The sequence below is a fragment of the Sminthopsis crassicaudata genome, chromosome 4 (assembly GCF_048593235.1).
Source record: "Sminthopsis crassicaudata isolate SCR6 chromosome 4, ASM4859323v1, whole genome shotgun sequence".
NCBI classification, from domain to species: Eukaryota; Metazoa; Chordata; class Mammalia; order Dasyuromorphia; family Dasyuridae; genus Sminthopsis; species Sminthopsis crassicaudata.
In genome coordinates this window covers 97,570,403-97,590,931 of record NC_133620.1, presented here as the reverse complement: position 1 = coordinate 97,590,931, position 20,529 = coordinate 97,570,403, and the positions used below count along the sequence as shown (strand labels likewise).

The following is a 20,529-nucleotide window of genomic DNA, read 5'->3' as shown; positions in this document are numbered from 1 at the left end:
TCCTCAGCATCCTCTGCTGAGCCAAAAAGACCCTCTTCCTTCTTCCCTCTCTGAGGAGGTCATCTCTTACTGGGCTCCTTACACTCCTATTCTGGGGGATTCTCTAGAGAATCTGCTTTGAAGATTTCCTGCAACTCCCTGCTCTTTCTCAGATTTTTCTTATTATCTTCAGGGTCAGCTGGGAACCTGACATAATAGTAAGTGATATTGGACTGGCCTTGGGAATCAGGATAACTGGGATGGAGTCAAGTGACCAGAGAACTCACTCTTAGTTCCATTTCTAACAAGTCATGTGACCTCAGACTAAACTCAGTTTCTTTTCTCCATAATGGGACTAATAAACATTCTACCTCTTGGGGATGCTGCAAAGATAAAATAGAAGAACTAGTTGACGGAATGATGCTATGGAAATGTTTTTAAATGTCATGTATAATATATTATTATTTAAGCTTCCTTGTACCTTAAATTTGTATGGGGGTTGAGGCTCCTGTAGGTTCTGATCAATAGTGAGCCAGTATGTTTGGGAAAAGCTCAGAAGTCACATCTTGCTCCTAGAAACTCACAGATATATCATAGCACCTTAGCACTCCCAGAGTGGCCCTTACTCTTAACCAACAGAATTTGGAGCTTGGATTACAGAAAATAGCTGATTCATACTTATCTCCTTGGTGACCTTCTTATGGTCATGAGTTTGAAGGGAAGAGTCTCTCTGCCTCTTTCCCTTTCAAAGGAGTCAATGTTTCCCAAACTTCCAGACTTCCAATTGGGAAGTAGAGGGAAAACCTTGTGCCTCTTACTGGGGATGGGACCTGCCTCCTATGGACTTCTAGTTGTTACCTTGACAAAATCACCAGGACAAGCCTTGGTCCCTTTATTACCAAGTTTTAACTTCCCACTTCATTCCTCTTCACTGCATTCTTAGGTGTTCAGAAAGCAGGAGAAGATTTTTCCATAGTTTAGAGGGAGAAACTAAGGCACAGAGTGATTAAATTGTCTGAGGAAGGTCACATAGTAAGATGAAGAAGAGTTAGTGTTACTATTAATACTCTGAGTTTTTAGAGGACTATAAGGTCACAGGATCATGGACCTGAAGCCTGGTAGGGAGTTTAGAAGTCACTAAGAGCCGTCCTCTCATTTTCCAAATGAGGAAACTGAGGCTGAGAAAAGTTAAATTACTTCCCCAAGTCACACAAATAAGTGGCAGAGCCAGAATTTGGCATAAAAGCTAGTAGGAGCTAGATGGTGCAATGGACCAGAGATCAAACCCAGCTTTGGACACTCACAAGCTGGGTGACCAAGATAAGTCATTTAACCTCTCCCTTCTTCAGTTTCTTTATCTGTAAAAAGGGAATAATAATAGCACTTACCACAGAGGGTTGTTGTGAGAATAATATGAAATATTGTAAAGAGTTTTGCAAACCTTAAAGTATTAGATAGATGGTGGTGGTAGCGGCTCTTATGAGTTACCTACAAATATCACCACCCTACCTTCCAGCCCCTTCCCACTCCAAATCCAACAGTCTATCCGCAAAGGTCATATTCTGTGTGTGTGTGTGTGTGTGTGTGTGTGTGTGTGTGTGTGTGTGTGTGTGTGTCTGGCTTTCTCCATCTCTCTTTTTCTCCCTCCCTTCCGCAGACTTCCTTCAGGTCTTTCCTCTCAGCAGCCACTACCCAATGTGTTACAGATTTGCCATTTGGGAGGAGGCTAGAAGAAGGGAGGTATTGGGAATTCTAACTTCAGTTTTAGACTGGAAGCTCTAGCTGTTCTCCATTAATTTCTCCAGTAGGGCAGAATATTTGCTGGATGTATGTGGTTGTCCTTTGCAATGATGCATTTCGCCTTCAAAGTGCTCTGGACTGGTCTGTTTTTCTGGTTTTCCCCCAATTCTACCACTATGTTTTCCAGTTCCTTCCCTGAGACTTTCTGGCTTGGATCTTCCACAACCACCACCCTTCTACACATAAACACTGCCCCTCTCCCTAACCCCAGCCCCAAGGATCTGCTTTGAGTTTCCTCAGAGGTCCTCCTCTTTTCCATCTTAGTCTCCACCTTTCCTCCCACCCTCACCCGGACTCCACTATCCTCTATCACACTTCGGTTTGTCCTCCCTAGCTCTGCTGAGTGTTTCTGCTTTCTCTTGGCCTGAGCCCAGCTCTAGCTGGTGATTGGCATTGGTGCACCCTCCCTCCTGCTGCAGAAGCTTTGTGGCTCAAGGGAGAAGGACCAGTGTAGTATAAAAAATAAGCCTCTGAACTTGGAGTCAAAGAGATCTGAATTCAAATGTAGCCTCTGACACTTAGTAGGCTATATGACACCTGGCAAATTACCTCTTTCTCTGTGCCTCATTTTTCTCATCAGTAAAATAAGGAGTTTGTACTTAATGCTTTCTAAGGTCTCTTTTAGGGGCAGCTAGGTGGCTCAGTGGAGAGAGTGCCAAGCCTGGAAACATGAAGACCTGAGTTCAAATCTAGCCTCAGACACTTTTATATGACAGTAAGTTATACTTACCATCCAGGGACAGTCCTGTTTGCCTCAGTTTCCTTATCTGTAAATGAGTCAGAGAAGGAAGTGGCAAACCATTCCAGTATCTCTGCCAAGAAAATGCCAAATGAGCTCACAGAGTCAGACATAACTGAAACAACTGAACGACTAGGTACCGTCTAGCATTAAATCAACAATCCTATGATCTGCCAGTCCAGATGCTAACCCAAACAACCTGGGAATGATGTCAGACTGAGACCAAGGACTCTTGGCATTCAGAAGCCAGCACCGGTTGGTCAATTCCCACCTCCCCCACCATCTTCATTTTTTTTTCTCTGCTCTGAATCCTGCCTGCTGCTTTTACTTTTTCTCTGGAATGATAGGCATAGAATTCTAGAATACTGGGACTAGGACCTCAAGGATAGTCTAGTCCAAGGCCATCATAGGTCACTTGCCTTGAATTATGGAGCTAATAAATGTGTCTGGGTGAATTCCAACTAGATTATAAACTTCCTGCGGCGAGAGTCCCAGTTTCCTCCATTGTCTTCCTCCACATACAACTGAATATATATTGGCATATAATGTCTTTAGCTAGCTGCCTGGCTCTCTCACTCTTACTATGACTTTCCTTTGGTCCAAAACTACCTGTGTTTCTTGCCATTTTGCTATCAAAGTTCAAAACCCAACTCCTGCCAGAAGCTATTGGGATCATGTACTTTGTGACTGGAAGGAACTCTGGAGATCACAGAATCCATCTCTACCAAGGAGGAAGTAAGAAAAGGGGTTGGAGAGCTGGGCTCCTCTGAGAGCTGTTAGCATGTCACTAGGAACCTGTCGCTCCTTTGGGGAGAGGAGAAAGGGAGAAGGTAGTTTAATCCCATAGGCTCTGATTAATGGTCTGACCCTTTAGGGAGTATGCTTGATTTGCTTTGGCACACTACCTCATACTAATAAATCACTAAGAAGGATGGGTTAGATATTTTTCACTCTTTCCCTCTCGTCCTCCTTCCCTTCCTCCCTCTCTCTTTGTCTCTGTCTCTGTGGCTGTGTCTGTGTCTCTCTATGTCTGTCTGTCTCTCTCATAAACACACACACACACACACACACACACACACACACACACACACACACACACACTTTCCACGGTGTCATATGACTACGGATCTGGGTTAGAAGAAATTGTAATTCACAGCTGGATCATCAAATGAGGCTCCAGGAAGAAGGAATAAAGGCCAACATTATTGCCCATAAAAAGACACTACTAGGATCATAGGATAATAATAGCTAGCATTAGCATACCGCTTTCATGTTTACAGAGAGATTTATAAATAGTATCTCATTTTATCCTTGTAACAACCCTGAGAGGTGGGTGCTAATTTGCTCCCATTTTACAGTTGGGGAAACTGAGGCAGATAATGGCTAAGTGATCAGGGTCAAACAGCTACTCCACTTCTAGTGCTCTACCCACTGTGTCACCTAGCTTCTTGGAAAGGACAATTGAGACCATCTACCTCCATTTACAAGTTAGTAAACTGAGGCTCAGAGTAGTAAAGTGCCTTGCCCAAGATCATGCAGCTAGTAGATGTCAGAGGCAGGATCTGAATCCAGATTTTCTTGACTCTAAGATGAGCACTCTGCCCCTTAAATCATGCTGCCCCTCACGATTCCATCAGGGGAATGGGGGCAATCACTTTCTCTCCATCAGCTTGTTTGCATGCCTCCTAAGTATGCTCCCTTTCCCTCTGCCCCTCCTTCCCAACTCCTCCCCTGCCAAGTCTTACCTCACCTCTGAGTTAAATAAACAGCAATTCAATCTCTGTGCTCTCTGGCATGGGGGACAAGAGGGAAGAACCCCTCAGGGGGAACACATCCTATCTCTGCCCAGCCCAGCCTTGACTGGGGGCCTTTTGGGGAATGGGTAAGATAGAAGGGAGGGAAGTAGGCGGAGTGGGGGGGAAGCTAATTATTTCATTTTCACATCAACAACTAGCAGCTAATGAAGGTTCCAGCACCTCTGTGAGGTCTGGCCCTAACCCAATTAGAGAGTGGGAGGGAGAGAAGCCACAATTCCTTGTTCCACCTATGGATTCTCATCTCCCAGGAAGTTATAGAGCAATTCCTTTTGGGTGAGGGGAGAAGGCGGGGAGATTCTCAGAAAACCATTTAGTATTTTATTTGATGCCATCCATACCTCAGCCCAGGTTAGAGCTGGGCACAGAAGGTTCCTCGAAGGCAATAGCTCCAAGAATTCCAGTGCCTCTTGGAGCTGGAGCTGGTGGTAGCAAAGAAAGCCTTTCATTCTGGGGAATAATCCCAGGAATAAGGATGCCTCAGCCCCTTTCCATTCTGTTTCTTCCATGTTGGATGTCCCCCTCCCTTTTTTTCCTCCGCAGCCTGTGGGGCAGTATAAGATTTTCAGAGTGCCGAGTGAAGTACAAATAAGAGATGGAGCGGAAGAAACTTATGCAGTTAATATTATACGATGATCAATTCTGATGGACGTGGCTCTCTTCAACAATGACATGATTCAGAGACCAGTTCTAATGGTCTTTTGATCAAAAGAGCCCTCTGCACTCAGAGAGAGGACTGTGGGAACTGAGTGTGGATCACAACATAGCATTTTCATTTTTTTGTTATTTGCTTGCATTTTATTTTCCTTCATCATTTTGGGGGGGTTTGATTTTATTTTTCTTATGCAGTAAGATAATTGTATAAATATGGATCCATATATTGGATTTAACAGATATTTCTACCATGTTTAACATATATTGGACTACTTGCCATCTAGGGGAGGGAGTGGGAGAAGGAGGAGATACTGGAACAGAAGGTTTTGTGAGGGCTAATGCTGTAGAATTATCCATGCATATGTTTTGAAAAATAAAAAGTTTCAATTAAAAAAGGAAATTTATGCTATTAAAGCTGAGAAAATTATAGATTAGTAAGACTCTCCAGTGGGGAAAAGGGAAGACCAGAACCAACTTAAAGTAGTGGTGAAGATCCAGGACAGCTGTTGAACAGAGAAAGGCTGTTTGCTACTTGCACTGAGATCTGAAAAAGAGCAAATGGGGTGAAATTGCAGCCTGAAGGATTTGAGCTAGTAGCTAGACAGGGCTTGCCTGAGGTAGCCCCTCAGTAATATCTAGGGGATTTAACAGTCAGTAAACTTTTTAAAGAGCCTGCTATATGGCTAGAAACTGGAAATTGAATGGATAACCATAAATTAGAGAATGGCTGGGTAAATTATGGTATATGAATGTTATGGAATATTATTGTTCTGTAAGAAATAACCAGCAGGATGATTTCAGAAAGACCTGGAGAGACTTACATGAAACTGATGCTGAGTAAAATGAGCAGAACCAGGAGATCATTATACACTTCAACAACAATACTGTATGAGGATGTATTCTGATGGAAGTGGATATCTTCGACAAAGAGAAATCTAATTCAGTTCCAATTGATCAATGATGGACAGAATCAGCTACACTCAGAGAAGGAACATTGGGAAATGAGTGTAAACTGTGAGCATTTTTGTTTTTCTTCCCAGGTTATTTTTACTTTCTGAATTCGATTTTTCTTGTGCAATAAGAGAACTATATAAATAGGTACACATATATTGTATTTAAAATATATTTTAACATGTTTAACATGTATGAGTCTGCCTGACATCTAGGGGAAGCGGTGGAGGGAAGGAGGGGAAAATTTGGAACAGAAATGATTGCAAGGGTCAATGTTGAAAAATTACCCATGCATATGTTCTGTAAATAAAAAGCTATAATAAAAAAGAGCCTACTACATGCCAAGCACTATGAGGAAAGGCAAAAGAGGGGTTAAGATTGAAAGTAAGGGCAAGTGGAGCAGAATATCTTAGTAAAAGAGTAGGAGAAAAGGAGAAAGAGATAGCAGGAAGAATAATGATTTGGGAAATCAGAGAAGCTGGATTTGAATCCTGGATCCAGTACTTAGAAGCCATGTGATCTTGGATTAGTTTCTGCTTTCTGGACCGCAATTCCCTTTTTGCAAATTACAGGAATCAGCTCGATGACCTAAGGTCCATTTTAACTATAGAGCACAGGCACCCCATCAACACCCTAATCACCACTGCCAACAGCAACCACTGAGCTGAATGAGGATCATTTCTTTTTTTCTCTCTCTCTCTCTTCTTTTATTCTATTCTTTTTTTATTAATTTTTATAATTATAACATTTTTGACAGTACTTATGCATAGGTAATTTTTTTTACAACATTATCCCTTGTACTCCCTTCTGTTCCGAGTTTTTCCCCTCCTTCCCTCCATCCCCTCCCCTAGATGGCAGGCATTCCCATACATATTAAATATCTTATAGTATATCCTAGGTACAATATATATGTGCAGAACTGAATTTTGTTGTTGTTGTTGTTGCAAAGGAAGAATTGTATTCAGAAGGTAAAAATAGTCTGGGAAGAAAAACAAAACAAACAAACAAACAAACAAACAAACAAATGCTCACAGTTTACACTCATTTCCCAGTGTTCCTTTTCTGGGTGTAGCTGATTCTATCCATCATTGATCAAATGAGGATCATTTCTTAACTATGGCAGGGGAAGAGCCAGAGTCTTGAAATATTCCATTTCCTCCTGCCAGGAAGACCCCTCTAGATCAGGCCAAGTTTTTCCTTGGGCTCTGCTTGTCTTCCCCATCTATGACATGCCCCAGTCCTCCTCCATTCCAGGTTCACTCAACTGAGGCAAAACTACCACTCTGTTACTGGATAACCCATATTATCCTAGTCATTAAAGTTGGCAGAGGTCTTAAACATCATCTAGTCTTCCCTTTGCCTGCGGAAACTGTGTAACAGAGAAAGGGATACACAGATAATAATACTTTCCTAGTACTTTAAGATTTTTTAAAGACTTTGCAAATGTTATCTCATTTCAACCTACCCATGGTAGTGATTATCTTGATTCCCATCTGACTTCCCATGAACCCCATTTAGGGTTTTCTTGGCCAAGATATTGAACTGGTTTGCCATTTCCTTCTCCAGTTCATTTTACAGATGAAGAAACTGAGGCAAACTGGATAAGTGACTTGCCCAGGGTCATATAACCAGTCAGTGATTTTGAACTCAAAAAGCTGCGTCTTCCCGACTCCAAACCTGGCATTCTGGACACTATGGCACCACCTAACTGCCCACAGCTACCTATGCGGTAGATGTTCTTATTCCATTCTCTACATGGGGAAACTGAGAAAAACAAAAACAAATGATTCGCTGAGGATCACACAAACCAGTATCTGGGGTCAAATTTGAACTCAATTCTTCCTGACTCTCTACCTATTTGGTCAGACTTCTCCAAAGCTTGGGGTGCTGATGATATCACTAGGACTCCAGATTTTTTCCAAAGAACTAGTGAGCCCTTCCTACAATTAAGCTAGCCCAAGTCCTTGTGAGTTCAGAGAAATCCTGAGTTTAAATACTAGCCTCCTATCTCTCCCCCCTCCCCAAAAGGGGAAACTAGAACATCTCAGACCCCTGTCTGCTTCCTGGAATGCCAGTTTTGCGTGCCCTTCCTGATCCTGTGTCACACACATGCCCTGTCCTAACTCTGACCAGTTGGGGGATGGCAGCTCTCAAATCTGGAGACATCACCAAGATCCCAGTCTCTGAACTACAGGTAATGTTGTGTTGGACATGAACGGGGTAGTAAGGTTTGAGGTAGTGAATGAGGTTCATCTAATTATTTTATAGATAAAGAAAAAAAGACCAAGAGAATAGCTTGTCGTAAGTCACATTGGGGGTGAGGGGCAGATCTGGGTTTCCAAATGAAGTTTTTTGTCTTCAAATCCAGACCAGACACAAGCCAATTTCAGGTAGAACTGCAGATCTCCCCTCCCACTGAAGAACTGAAGATTAACTCTTTTCCTGAACCCCTTTGTTACTCTGGTGAAACCTCTGGACCCTTTCCCAGAACAATTATTTTAAATGCATAAGATAAAATACAAAGGATTACAAAGGAAATATAGTGAAATATAGTTATTAAAATTCTAAACCCCAGAATTTTAGGAAAAAAGTTAAAGGGCATGGTACAGACACATTCAGAAACATGAAGTTCATGCCCATAAATACTAGCCTTACCCTCTGCCAGTCTGGAGCTTCCATAGCTGGACAGGTCAGTTATATGAACAATATGAGCAAATGAGCAGCTACACAGAGCAGAAGCCCTTTCTTTAAGCCTCACAGGACTCTTACCCCAAAGAACAGATGACAGTAACCTCTACTTTCCTAGCATTCTTGTCCAGGGTCTGAGTTAGGGCCTTGGGTTAGCAAACAACCTCACAGATTGAGAAACAAGCTCAGCACCTATTCTATATGCCTCAGTTTCCCTTGCTTTGAAGACTAGTGACTCCTTTGCAGGAATATGCTGGAACAAGCTCACAGATAACTGTTAAATTTTCAGTCTAAGTGTTTACACCTCAGATACTGTCAAATGCTACAAGTAGGAGTTTGATTTATTATCTTGTTGATTGCCTAGACTTAATAAAGCCATGTAAAAAATGTTAAGAATGTAGTTTAAAAGTGTGTTGCGGTACATTATTTTTCCTGGGAGCCTGTTGTTAAATATTTACTCAAATAATACTGCCTTTAACTTAAATTCCCTGATTTTGGTGTTTAGTGAACTAGTACTAGTTAATTCACATGACCCTGGTATATCATTCCATTCTGACACAAATGCCCCCAAATCATTTCAACCCCCTGCTAATCTGGCCTGGTTCCCCCTTCCTCTCACACTTCAGCCCCAGTGGGGTCTACACAGGAATTGTCCACCCTGGAAAAATGACAGGATTTACTCCAGACTATGGTGATGCTCTGAATGGAGCTTCAATGGAGGGAAGGGGGAGGGGAAAGAAAGGAGGATGATTCCAAATTTTCCATGGATGGAAAAAGGGGCCAGTCAAGGAGAGAATGAAAGTGCCCTCCTGGTGTAGAGGGTAATCCAATGTCTCCCCAACATATGCAAGGGAAGGAGAGAAGACAAGGGCACATCCAGAGCTCTCAGCCCAGACCCAGGGGGTGGGTAGCGAAGAGGGAAAGCAGATTAAGCTGAGGAGACAGGGAGTCTTGGTTCTTCCTTGGGGCAGCAGTCCCGCCCCACCCCACCCCCCAAACCTCCCTGCACCCCCAGTCTACCATGGCAGACTGCCGGCTCAGCCCGGAGCCTCTGCTCTGGTGGCCCCACATCAGGAGGTCCCATTTCCACAATCCTCCAGGGGGGGTTCATACCTTCCCCCAAAGACACACACAGCCACACTCCCCCCCTCAAAACCAAAGCTAGGAGCAGCACATGGTAGGGGGTGAGGAGAAGAGGAAAGAGGAGGAAGAAAAGGAGGGGGGCCCAAGAGGCTGCAACAAAGGCAGAGCCTGTGACTCAGGCCTGGGGAAGCTGACAGCCCCAGGAGACCTAGTCCACAGAACTCCAAGTGTCGGCTCACTAATGACTTACAGAGACTGGAGGTTGGGCAGCTCCCACAATGCCTCAGCAGGGATTCTACTCAGCTGGTTATTCTGCAGCATCCTATAATTAGAACAGAAAAGAGTCTTAAACACACACTTACACAGTACATGGCACCCTGGGGCTCCCCTTCCCAGGCTAGGTCCTTTCAGTCTACTCCTAAGGACCACAAGGGAGCCTCAGTTCTGGCTAACCGTAAAACAAGGGGGCAGAAATCCTAGCCACAGGACAATGAGGTTAAGAGAGACTAGCAGCATGGCTACAGAAAGGCAGACAGCCTCTGCCACTTTGTAACTCTGTACATGTCTAAGGCCCCAGGTTGTGGTTGGAATTGGGTGCTTGGGAAGAGGAATGATACTGTATAAATTAGGATGAGCTGAAGACTAGGACTCAGTTTGACCTGGAGGAAGATAGATCAGCTTGGTTCTCCTCAGCAAGACTCAGCTTTCCCATCTGTAAAACTGGGAGAAAGATTGAATAGAGAAGAGACTTCTGGATGAAAGGTTCCAATTGGGAGACCTTCAATCACTGCTAGTGAGAGAGATCTCTGGGCACAGATCCCTGTACTAGGAATGGGAAATGAGAGAGGAGAGGACACAAAGATGGAAGCTTCTACTCAAGGTGTAATTATTATGTAGCTGAAGGAACCAGAAACTCTGAATATTTTAAAGTGTCAAGGGTGAGGGAGTATAGAGCAAGCAACAGACATAAGTTGAAAATGAAGTAGTTCCTTACTAAAAAAAAAAAAAAAAACCATATAAGTGATGAATAAGAAGTCGTTCATAGCTGAGAAAATGGGCCAAGAAAATCAAGGTTGGGATGAAAAAAAAACTATCTATATCTATTAGTTATAGAGATATGTATAACCATATAACTATAGATATAGATATATAGATTACCTATCTATATCTATGTAGATATAGATAAATAGATATTAGATATCAGAACAGGATTCAAATTAGGTGCCCATTAATTTAGGACCCTCAAGACAAATTGTGGTACACAAAGTATAATGGAACATTATTGTTCCACAAGAAAAGACAAATATGAAAAATTCAGAGAAAACTTGAAAAGATATATATGAATTGATGCACAGTGAGATAAGCAGAATGGGAAAACAATCTATATGACTACAATCATGTAGGAAGAAAACAACATAGAAAGATAACAGAAGTCTAAAAGTGACTTCAGAGGATTGAAATTGAAGAAAACATTCTTCTTCTCTCTACTGAAGTAGGAACAAAATAAAGCATTATATTATCAGATCTAGCCAATGGACTGGCTTGTTATGTTTAGCCCATTTGTTACAAAGGCAGCTTCCATTGGGGTTAAATGGGTTAGAGTCATTGGGAACTGACAATGGTGCATTAAGGAAAAAAGCATCAACTAAACATTTGTTTTTCAGAAAATTTTAAAAGAAAAAGAGAGAGAAACTAGGTCTATCACTTCCCCATGGCTATAGGGAGGCAGCTCAGAGTTGTAAGAGGCCTTGGAGATCATTTGAGGACAACTTGGACAGGAATCCCATCTACAAGATCCCTCACAAGGGTCATCTGATTTCCACTTGAAGATCTTTAGGGAAAGTGAAATCCTAAAGTAGCACATTCTGCATTTAGATAATTCTAATTATTAGGAAGTGTTTCCTTGTATCCAGCCAAAACCTCTTCACCTCCCACTTTTGGCCTTTGGTTTCTTTCTTTCCTCCAGGACCAAACAAAACAACTTGAAATCCCTCTATCCCATGAAAGCCTTTCAAATATTTGAAGATGGAGACCATGTTCCTTTTGTGTCTGCCTTCTTTTTCCAGACTGAACACCTCTATTCCTTCCAATGATCTTTATTTTATTTATTTATTTAGATGAGGCAACTGGGATTAAGTGACTTGCCCAGAGTCACACAGCTAGGAAGTGGTGTCTGAGGTTAAATTTGAACTCAGGTCCTGACTTCAGGACTGGTGCTCTACCCACTGCGCCACCTAGCTGCCCCTCCAGTGATCTTTATGACCCAAAGTTCCATCCCACCTACCATCCTGGTGACCCTCCTCTGGACACATTCCAGCATGGCAATGCCTTTCTTCAAATGTGGCACCAAGAACTGGATAGAGTACTTCTGGCCAACACAGAGAGAGGACACTAGAGGCATCAACTTCCCTGTTTTAGACACTTATAATGCAGCCTAAGATTGCCTAAGTTTTGGTGGCTGCTATGTCACATGGTGAGCTCACTTTGTATTTGTTATCTATCCTGGATCTTTTTGGTTTTGTTTTTATATTGAGGGGGGGCAAACTACTGACTGGCTATGCTCTTCACCATTCTATATTTATGAAATGATTTTGAAAAAAAATATCTCAAATGTAGAATTTTATATCCCTGATAAATTTTATCTTATTTGACTCGTCAACAAGCATTTATTAAGCGCTTCCTATGTACCTGGAACTGTGCTAATTACTGGGGATACAAAGAAAGGTAAAAACAGTCCCTGGTCTCAAAGAGCTTTCAATCTAATGGGATGGATGGAAGGAAAAAATTGAAGATATTTTCCAAAGGAAGGTTGAAAACAAGCTGTATTTAGTAGTTGCAGTTTTACATAAAATCATATTTTTATTCTTTATATAGAAAAATATTTGTGTTGATCTAGTTCTTTTTTTTTTAAAGAAAAAAATTTGAATAGAATATAAGTAAACTCCTTGGGTTCAGTACTGTTTTCATTTATGTCTTTGATCATCAGTGCCCAGGATATTTCCCAGCACATTGTTGTTCAGTTGTTTTCAGTTGTGTCCAACTCTTCGTGACTCTATTTGAAGTTTTCTTGGAAAGGACATTGACAAGATGGAATAAGACCATAGAAGGTAACCAGAATGATGGGGGGAAAGGTATTCAGTCTTATTTAGATTTATATTTTGGAGGCTTAGCACCCAAAGGAGAAGATTTAAGGGGGATATGTTAATTGTCTTCAAATGTTTAAGAACTGTCACATGAGAGAGGGATTAAATTATCCTGTTGGGAAACAATGGTAGATTTAGAATCCATGGATGAAAATTACAGGGATATAGATTTTGTCTCTATATAAAGAAAAATGAGGGACAGATAGATGATGCAGTAGATAGAGCACCAATCCTGGTATCAAGAAAACCTGAGTTCAAATATAGCCTCAGACATTTAATACTTACTAAACTGTGTGCCCCTGGGCAAGTCGCTTAACCCCAATTGCTTTCATAAAAAAATTAATTAAAAATTGAGGAAAATTAAGGTACAGACAGGTGATAAAATAGAGTGCTGAGCTTGAAGTCAGGAGGACTTCTTTCAAATCCAGTCTCTGACACTTACAAGGAATGTGATCCTGGGCAATTCACTTAGCCCTGCCTCAGTTTCCTTATTGTCAAGATAAGCTAGAGATGGAAACAGGAAACCACTCTAGTATCTTTGCCAAGATGAGGTCATGTAGAATCGGACACAAAGGAAAAATGAGTGAATAACAAAGGAAGAAATTCCTTCAAACTATGTAAATGTGTGTTAGGAAATCTGTGATATTGTCAGTGTGGAGAACTCCCACCATCTACACAGGTGAAATATCTCTCATAGGAGCCATCCATTGAGAGAGCTTCCTCTATTCCTTCTATCCTTTATGGCCAAACTCCTGGAAAAGTCCATCTATGATGGGTGCCTCCACTTCCTCTCCTTTCTTAACCCCTTTCAATCCCAGCTTCCTTCCACCCTCATCATTCCACTGAAGCTACTGACTCCAAGTTACCAGTGATCTCTTAATCACCAGACATAATCCTCATTGTCTTTGACCTCTCTGCCAGCTTTGACACTTTTGATCATCCTCTTCTGCCCCATTAACTCAAGAGGGAGCAAGTCTTGGACTTGAGGTCATGAGACAAAACTTCTGTCATATCCCTAGAGCACCCTAGTATGGTGTCTGCCACAAAGTGGACATGTAATAAATATGTGCTTAATGGAGCTGAGCTTGACTTTTAATTTAGAAATTTACTAGCTGTGTGACCACAAGCACTTTTCTGTGCCTGTTTTATCACCTCTAAAATAGGGAGAACAGCACCTGTATTGCCCTTTTCGGAGTGTTTTGAACAAAGTGTTTTATAAATCTAAATAAGACTGAACCATTATTATTTCTTATACAGTAGGTTGTGGCAAATTCCTGAGAAAGCTAGGATTATCTACCAAGACCCACTTAATAATTATTTCATTAATAATAATATACTTAATGATGAAATGTAGGAGAATAAATGAGGTAACAAGATGATGTCTTTAAAGTTCTAATCTTAAAGTGTTATGTTTTTATTGTTATCTTTATTGCTTTCCATGTAGCAGTTTTTAAAATTTGAAGATAATTGACATGTCTCCCATTAAATATTCCTTTTTGGGGGAATCTAAACCTCCAAAACTCCTAAAAATAAATGATGTGTTTTCATTCCCATCATCATTCTGGTTTCTCTCGTATGGCTTTATTCCATCTTGTCAATGTCCCTTTTAAAAAGTGGTGCTTGGATTGGAACATGTTACTCCAGATCTAATCTGACCATCAAGTTGTGATGATCACCCCCCTCCTTCTGTTTATATTTGGAGACACAGATAGAGACAACACAGAGCAAGCCTTCTTCCTTTAATGTGGCATTCAATCTTATGTTCTTCTCATTTCTCTAGCTAGGTTACAGAGGATAGAGCAGTGGGCTGGAGTGAGTTCAAATTTACCCTCAGACACTTACTGGCTGTGGGATCCTGGGCAAACCACTAAACTCAGACTCCTCAATAATAAAAAATAAATAAATAAAAGACCCACTAGCACCCACTTCCCAGGGTTTTTGAAGATAAGTGGAGATAATATTTGTAAAGCTCTGAGCACACTGCCTGGCACACAGCAGGTGCTTAATAAATTCTTATTCTCTTCCCTTTTCCTTCCATTCTCCTTTCAGCTGGAAAATGAACTAAAATACTCCCCAACCAAGGAAACATCGCTTTAATATATCCTTATTGAGATCTAGAAAAAGAAATTCTATTTCCTTCTCCTCTTATGACTATGGGGCCAGAATCAAGAAGGTCCCCTAAGGTCATCTTCCTTTGAGAACTAGGCAGGCCCAGAGAAGTCTGGGATACACCTGCGGGAATAGCTAATAAGCAAAAAAGGTGAGAACAGGTCAAATGAACCAGCTCTGCACTCTTGTCAATTTGGCCATCTAAGCTTTGAACCTACTCTAATGTGATAAAAATCCCTCCTTAATTACCTCAATTAATTAAGTTAAATTAATTAAGCCAAATGCCTGAATAATGGTCTATTTATATAAAGGAATATTATAGTGCCATAAAAATCTGAAAACTTATGAACAAACATATATGACAGCAATACAAAAGGGACTCAGCACAGACACATTGACTAAAGTTATATTGTTAAGCATAGAAGAAAAGAAAGAAGGAAGGAAAACAGGGCCAGAGCTAGGCCTGGAAGGAAGCCCAGAACAAAAACATCTTATTTGTTTGTTTCTTGTTTGTAGATTCTTTTGCTTCTGCCTTTTTAATGGCTGGGAAGATTATGGTGAGATTTTGCTCCTTGTTTTATATGTTTATAATTATGTTTTGTGTAATTATTTTATAGATAATAGCGCTTATAATTTTTTTAAAAGGGAGCTTAACTTTTTAAAAAATCACCTAGTTAACAAACAAAACAAGAGGAGATCAGTGGATTAGAGTGCTCAGAGAATTAGTAGAGATCTTTCAATGACCCCAAACTTGTCCTAGAAACAAAGGCCCATCTTTTTAATATCAATATGCCAGTGTTGTTGCATGACAGCAGAGATATAGAACATAACAGCCTTGGAGGGATGGAAAATGAGTATCACACAGAGGGCAATGGAGAGACACAGGGTGGGTGTGAGCCGGATGCAGCATGAAACCAGGAAAGACTTTGAAAAAGAAGATGTCATCAAGAAAATGTATGATAAGAAAGGGAGATGATTAGTTCAATGGCCAAAGACAGGGGTGCCAGATGGAATGCTCCACTGGTAGCTTGAAACATCAAGAAAAAAATCAGAAAAACCTCCAACCCACTGTGTGGAGCCCCTTTGGTAAACCTATGGGAGGACATGGGCAAGAATGACACAAATGGGCCGGTATGGATGGGTTCTAGGGAACAAGGTTAAAGTCTGAATAGTTTAAGAGGATGTATATTAGTTCATGAAAGGAAGAAGCTTACATAAGGCAACCCAAAACTCTTAGTGCAGTTTGATTTAATAAGCTACACTAAGACTTTTGGAATACCTTGGGTCTGCCTTTAGCCACCAGCTAACATCTTGTCAGATACTCAACAGATACTAAATTTTTCACCATCCCCTGAAGTGATTGCTGCTGTTTCTATCGTTTCTTTGCACAATTTCTAGCAATCACTAAGTACAGGCTCCTTAAAAATGGGTCTTGTGCAATTTCTGGTTGGGATGAGCTAGTGCTCATCATCCACATTCTGACTCAGACATGAATTGTCCACATGACTCAAATGTTTGTTTGCTGCTTACTTATTGATGTATTGTTGTCTGAGTTCATACGAACATCTCCCACAGAGACATTATGATTCTTCTTTTGGATCTTGGAAATTTCACAGGCTCCATCTGGAGGTAAACCACTTTGGATTACATTTGACAGATCCAATGGTGAGTGCCTATTATTAGCTTTTACCATTGTTCAATGAAGTGATGTATGCTTGTTTTAAAATTATTTCTTCAGATTTAAAAAAAACATTTATTATGTAAACTGATAATATCAATGTTTTTGATGAGGAAGTATTTGTCTTTTGGGGGAGAGGCTGAGCTTCATTAATTTTTATACTATTTTTTGTTATGGCACTTTCCAGGTCTGTTATGCTTCATTCTACAGTTTTGAAAGAATTCATTAAGACTGGTATTGCATAGATTTCAGTTAATTTGATTGTCTTCCTCCTACTGGAATTTTTCTTCAGGACACCTATAAGTCTCTTAACATATTCACCCATGCTAATATAGAAATAAGTTCTGCATGACTTCACATGTATAAATAAGTATCATGTGACTTGCTTTCTAAATAGCTGTGGATGATCTGGAGGGAAAAAAGAAATTTAGAACTCAATTTTTAAAAGATAGATAACTGAGTTTTGTTTTTTTGCTTTTTAAAGAGACCACATTCAGCCATGGTTGGTCCTTGATAAATTGATGTTCAGTGTATTTTACTCAGAGGAAATCAAAGTAAGTATTGCTTTCATCCATTGGTTAATTTAATGTCCAAATTCATGCTCAAAGCCACTGGTCTCTCTGTTCCTTGGCACACATTAAAAATTTTATACTTGAGTGCAAATGACATTTTGATATAATTAGAAAAACACTCCATGCTGGTTCTAAAATATTTTTTACACTTTCCATCAAATATTGTAGGAGAGTACATTTGCTCACAATGATTGTAGCAAATATCAGCTTTTAAAAATTGCTTTGGTATAGTTGGCAAACTGGATTAATGCCATGAAACTCAATAAAGACTTTCTGAAGTTCCAATCCAATACTCTCCTCTCCTTTTCAAAGTGATTTGAAACCTATCTATTATGTATCATTGCTAAACATAATTTTGTTGAGTTTTGGTTAAGTTTCATTATTAAATATAATTTTTGGAGTTTGCATTAAGTAAAAATCTTCAATAATCTCAGGTACTGCCTTTCCTTCTTCATATTTTAATAGCTTTCAACAAATCTAAGTTTAGAAATATTTATTTCTGCATTGGCCAGCAATACATTGTTATATGATTGGAGTAGAGATAAACAATTTTGAGTTTTGACAAAAAGCAAGCACGAAGCACTTACCTATAACTGGTAACATCTGTTTCCAATTTTGTTATAATATAACACTGGAACAAAAAGAAGATATTCCTATCTTCAGTCCATTTCATGCACATGTGTAATTTGTTGGCATTAGTGGTCAGTGCCATCTTTCCTGAAGTATTTTCTACTAGTGGAGCATGTATTTCTGATTTCTTCTGGTATATTTTGCCTTCTTAGGAATACAAGGGAACGTTGCTCACTTTGCTATCTTCTCTATTGATATGATCATCATGATGATTTTGAAGAGAACTAGACTAAAAATCTAGACTGTCTCTTCTTTGATTCTTCCAGGCAGTTGCATCACACTGACTGAGATACCGACCCAATCTAGAGGTACCACCAGAGCCTAATTCCCCAGCATTTCAGGATTTCTTCCAGACTTCCACATCTACCATAAAAGTTTCACAACACAAGAAGCCTGGTAGCTATCATTCCCTTATTATGCTATTGTCTCTCCATCATGGAACAGATTAATAATAATTAATACTAGTAGAATTTCCATAACTGCAATGAAAATTTAAAATGTCACCTGGAATGAGGTCTGAATACTAAGAATAAAGAATTAAGTCCAGAGTTGTTCCTAGTCTGTTTTTCCCCAAATTCCAGATCTTTGTTAATTATCCATTTCCTTGCTCCTAAAAATGTAGGAGTGGACAGAAATAGAATTGGTTGGAGTAGCTTTAGAAGTGATTGCTGAAGAACCAGGAGAAACAGCAACAACCAGACTATTCAATGATCAGTTCTGATGGACATGGCTCTCTTCAACAATGAGATTATTCAAACCAGTTCCAACTGTTCAGTGAAAGAACCACAACATAGTTTTTTTCACTTTTCTATTGATTTCGCTTGCATTTTGTTTTCTTTCTCAAGTTTTTCCCCCCTTTTTGATCTAATTTTTCTTGTGCAGCAAGATAATTGTATAAATATGTATACATATATTGGATTTAACATATTTTAACATTTAACATGTATTGGACTACCTGCCATCTAAGGGAGAGAATAGAGGGAAGAAGGGAAAATTTTGTAAAAGAATGTTTTGCAAGGATCAATGTTGAAAAATTAATTACCCATGCATATGTTTTGTAAATAAAAAGCTTTTATAATTTTTTTTTAAAAATGATTGCTGAGAAGGCAGCTAGATAGCATAGTGGATAGATAGAGCATCAACCCTAAAGTCAGGAGGACCTGAACTTAAATCCAGCCCCTACTTAATGCTTACTCTCTGTGTGACCCTAGACAAGTCACTTGACCCCAATTGCCCCAACAGAAAAATAAATTTAAAAGTTACTGCTGAGAAGGCAGGGCCTGTATTCATAACTACTGAGAAGCCAGATAAGACATTTTTCACTACCAAAATCCTTGCATTGTCAAATGTTTTAACACCAGAAATGGACATGGTCTGTATCCTAAGCAAATCATAGAGGAGGGAAAAGAATCTACATGTGCAAAAATGTTTATAGCAGCTCTTTTTGTGGTAGCAAAGAATTGGAAAATGAGTAGGTGTCCATCAATTGGGAAATGGCTGAATAAATTGTGGTATATGAAGGTAAAGGAATATTATTGTTCAATTAAAAATGATGAACAGGCTGATTTTAGAAAAGCCTGGAAAGATTTACATAAACTGATGCTGAATGAAACAAGCAGAACCAGCAATATATTGTACACAGTAACAGCAAGAATGTGCTATGATCAGGGCAGCTAGGTGGCGCAGTGGATAGAGCACCAGCCCTGAATTCAGGAGGACTAGAGTTCAACTCTGGTTTCAGACACTTAACACTTCCTAGCTGTGTGACCCTGGTCACTTAACCCCAGCCTCAGGAAAAAAAAAAAAAAAAAAGAATGTGCTATGATCAACTATGAAAACTATGAAAGGCTTGGTTCTTCTCAGTAATTCAGTGATCCAAAACAATCCTAATAGATTTTGGACAGAAAATACCATCTGCACCCAGAAAAAGAACTATGGAGATTGAATGTAAGTCAACACATGCTAAGTTCACTTTATTTCTTTTTTTTTCCCCTCTCCCATGGTTTTTCCCCTTTGTTCTGATTTTTCTCTTCCAACATAATTCATAAAGCAGTGTATTAAAATAAATAAATAAAATTTAAAAAGAAATGGGCATGGTTTTATCATTGGAAAGGATATTTTTAAAGATGCATTGGTTAGCCTCTATACCCTAAAGACTTGTGACTGAAACCTCTTTATGTGTTGCCTTCCCTTATTAGAATGTGAGCATCCTGAATTCAAATCTGACTTCAGACACTAGTTGTGTGACCCTCTCCAAATCACTTAACCCTGTTGCCTCAGTTTCCTCATCTGTAAAATGAGTTGGAGAAGGAAACTGCAGATCACTTCAGTATCTCTGACAGGAAAACCTCAACTGGGGTCACAAAGATTGAAATTACTGAACAGCAAAGTGATTCAGTTAGTTTAAAAACAAGATATTAACAATAAAAAAAAATGCCAGTCAGACACAGATAACTAGTGACATAGATGGAAGTAGGATGCTTTAGTCTGGGGAAGCAGAGGCCGACAGGAGGAACTACCCAATAATATTCTAATTATAAAAGGTCCTTATTGCATATTTTCTTTTCAGGGATCTGAAAACAGAAGGGAAGAGTCAACTAATAGGAAGGTAAAGCCAGACAATCCCGAGTCAGTCTTGCTCTTCTATATCCTTCTGGTCATTCCTCATAGAGCTTACCAAGTACCTCCA

General features: G+C 39.9%; 1 protein-coding gene and 1 long non-coding RNA gene across 2 annotated transcripts in view; one reads left to right on the top strand and one right to left on the bottom strand.

Annotated features, from left to right (window-relative positions):
• The window catches only part of LGR6 (leucine rich repeat containing G protein-coupled receptor 6), a 152,871-nt gene that overhangs the window by 73,831 nt on the left and 58,511 nt on the right, over positions 1–20,529 (bottom strand). The window contains exon 4 of the mRNA XM_074308807.1: positions 9,959–10,030. Coding sequence (XP_074164908.1) covers positions 9,959–10,030 — 72 coding nt within the window. The remainder of the gene's footprint in view (positions 1–9,958; positions 10,031–20,529) is intronic.
• LOC141541034 (uncharacterized) lies at positions 16,542–18,654 on the top strand. The gene is made up of 3 exons (XR_012481635.1): positions 16,542–16,625; positions 17,123–17,192; positions 18,107–18,654. It is a non-coding gene; the product is annotated as an uncharacterized LOC141541034 (long non-coding RNA).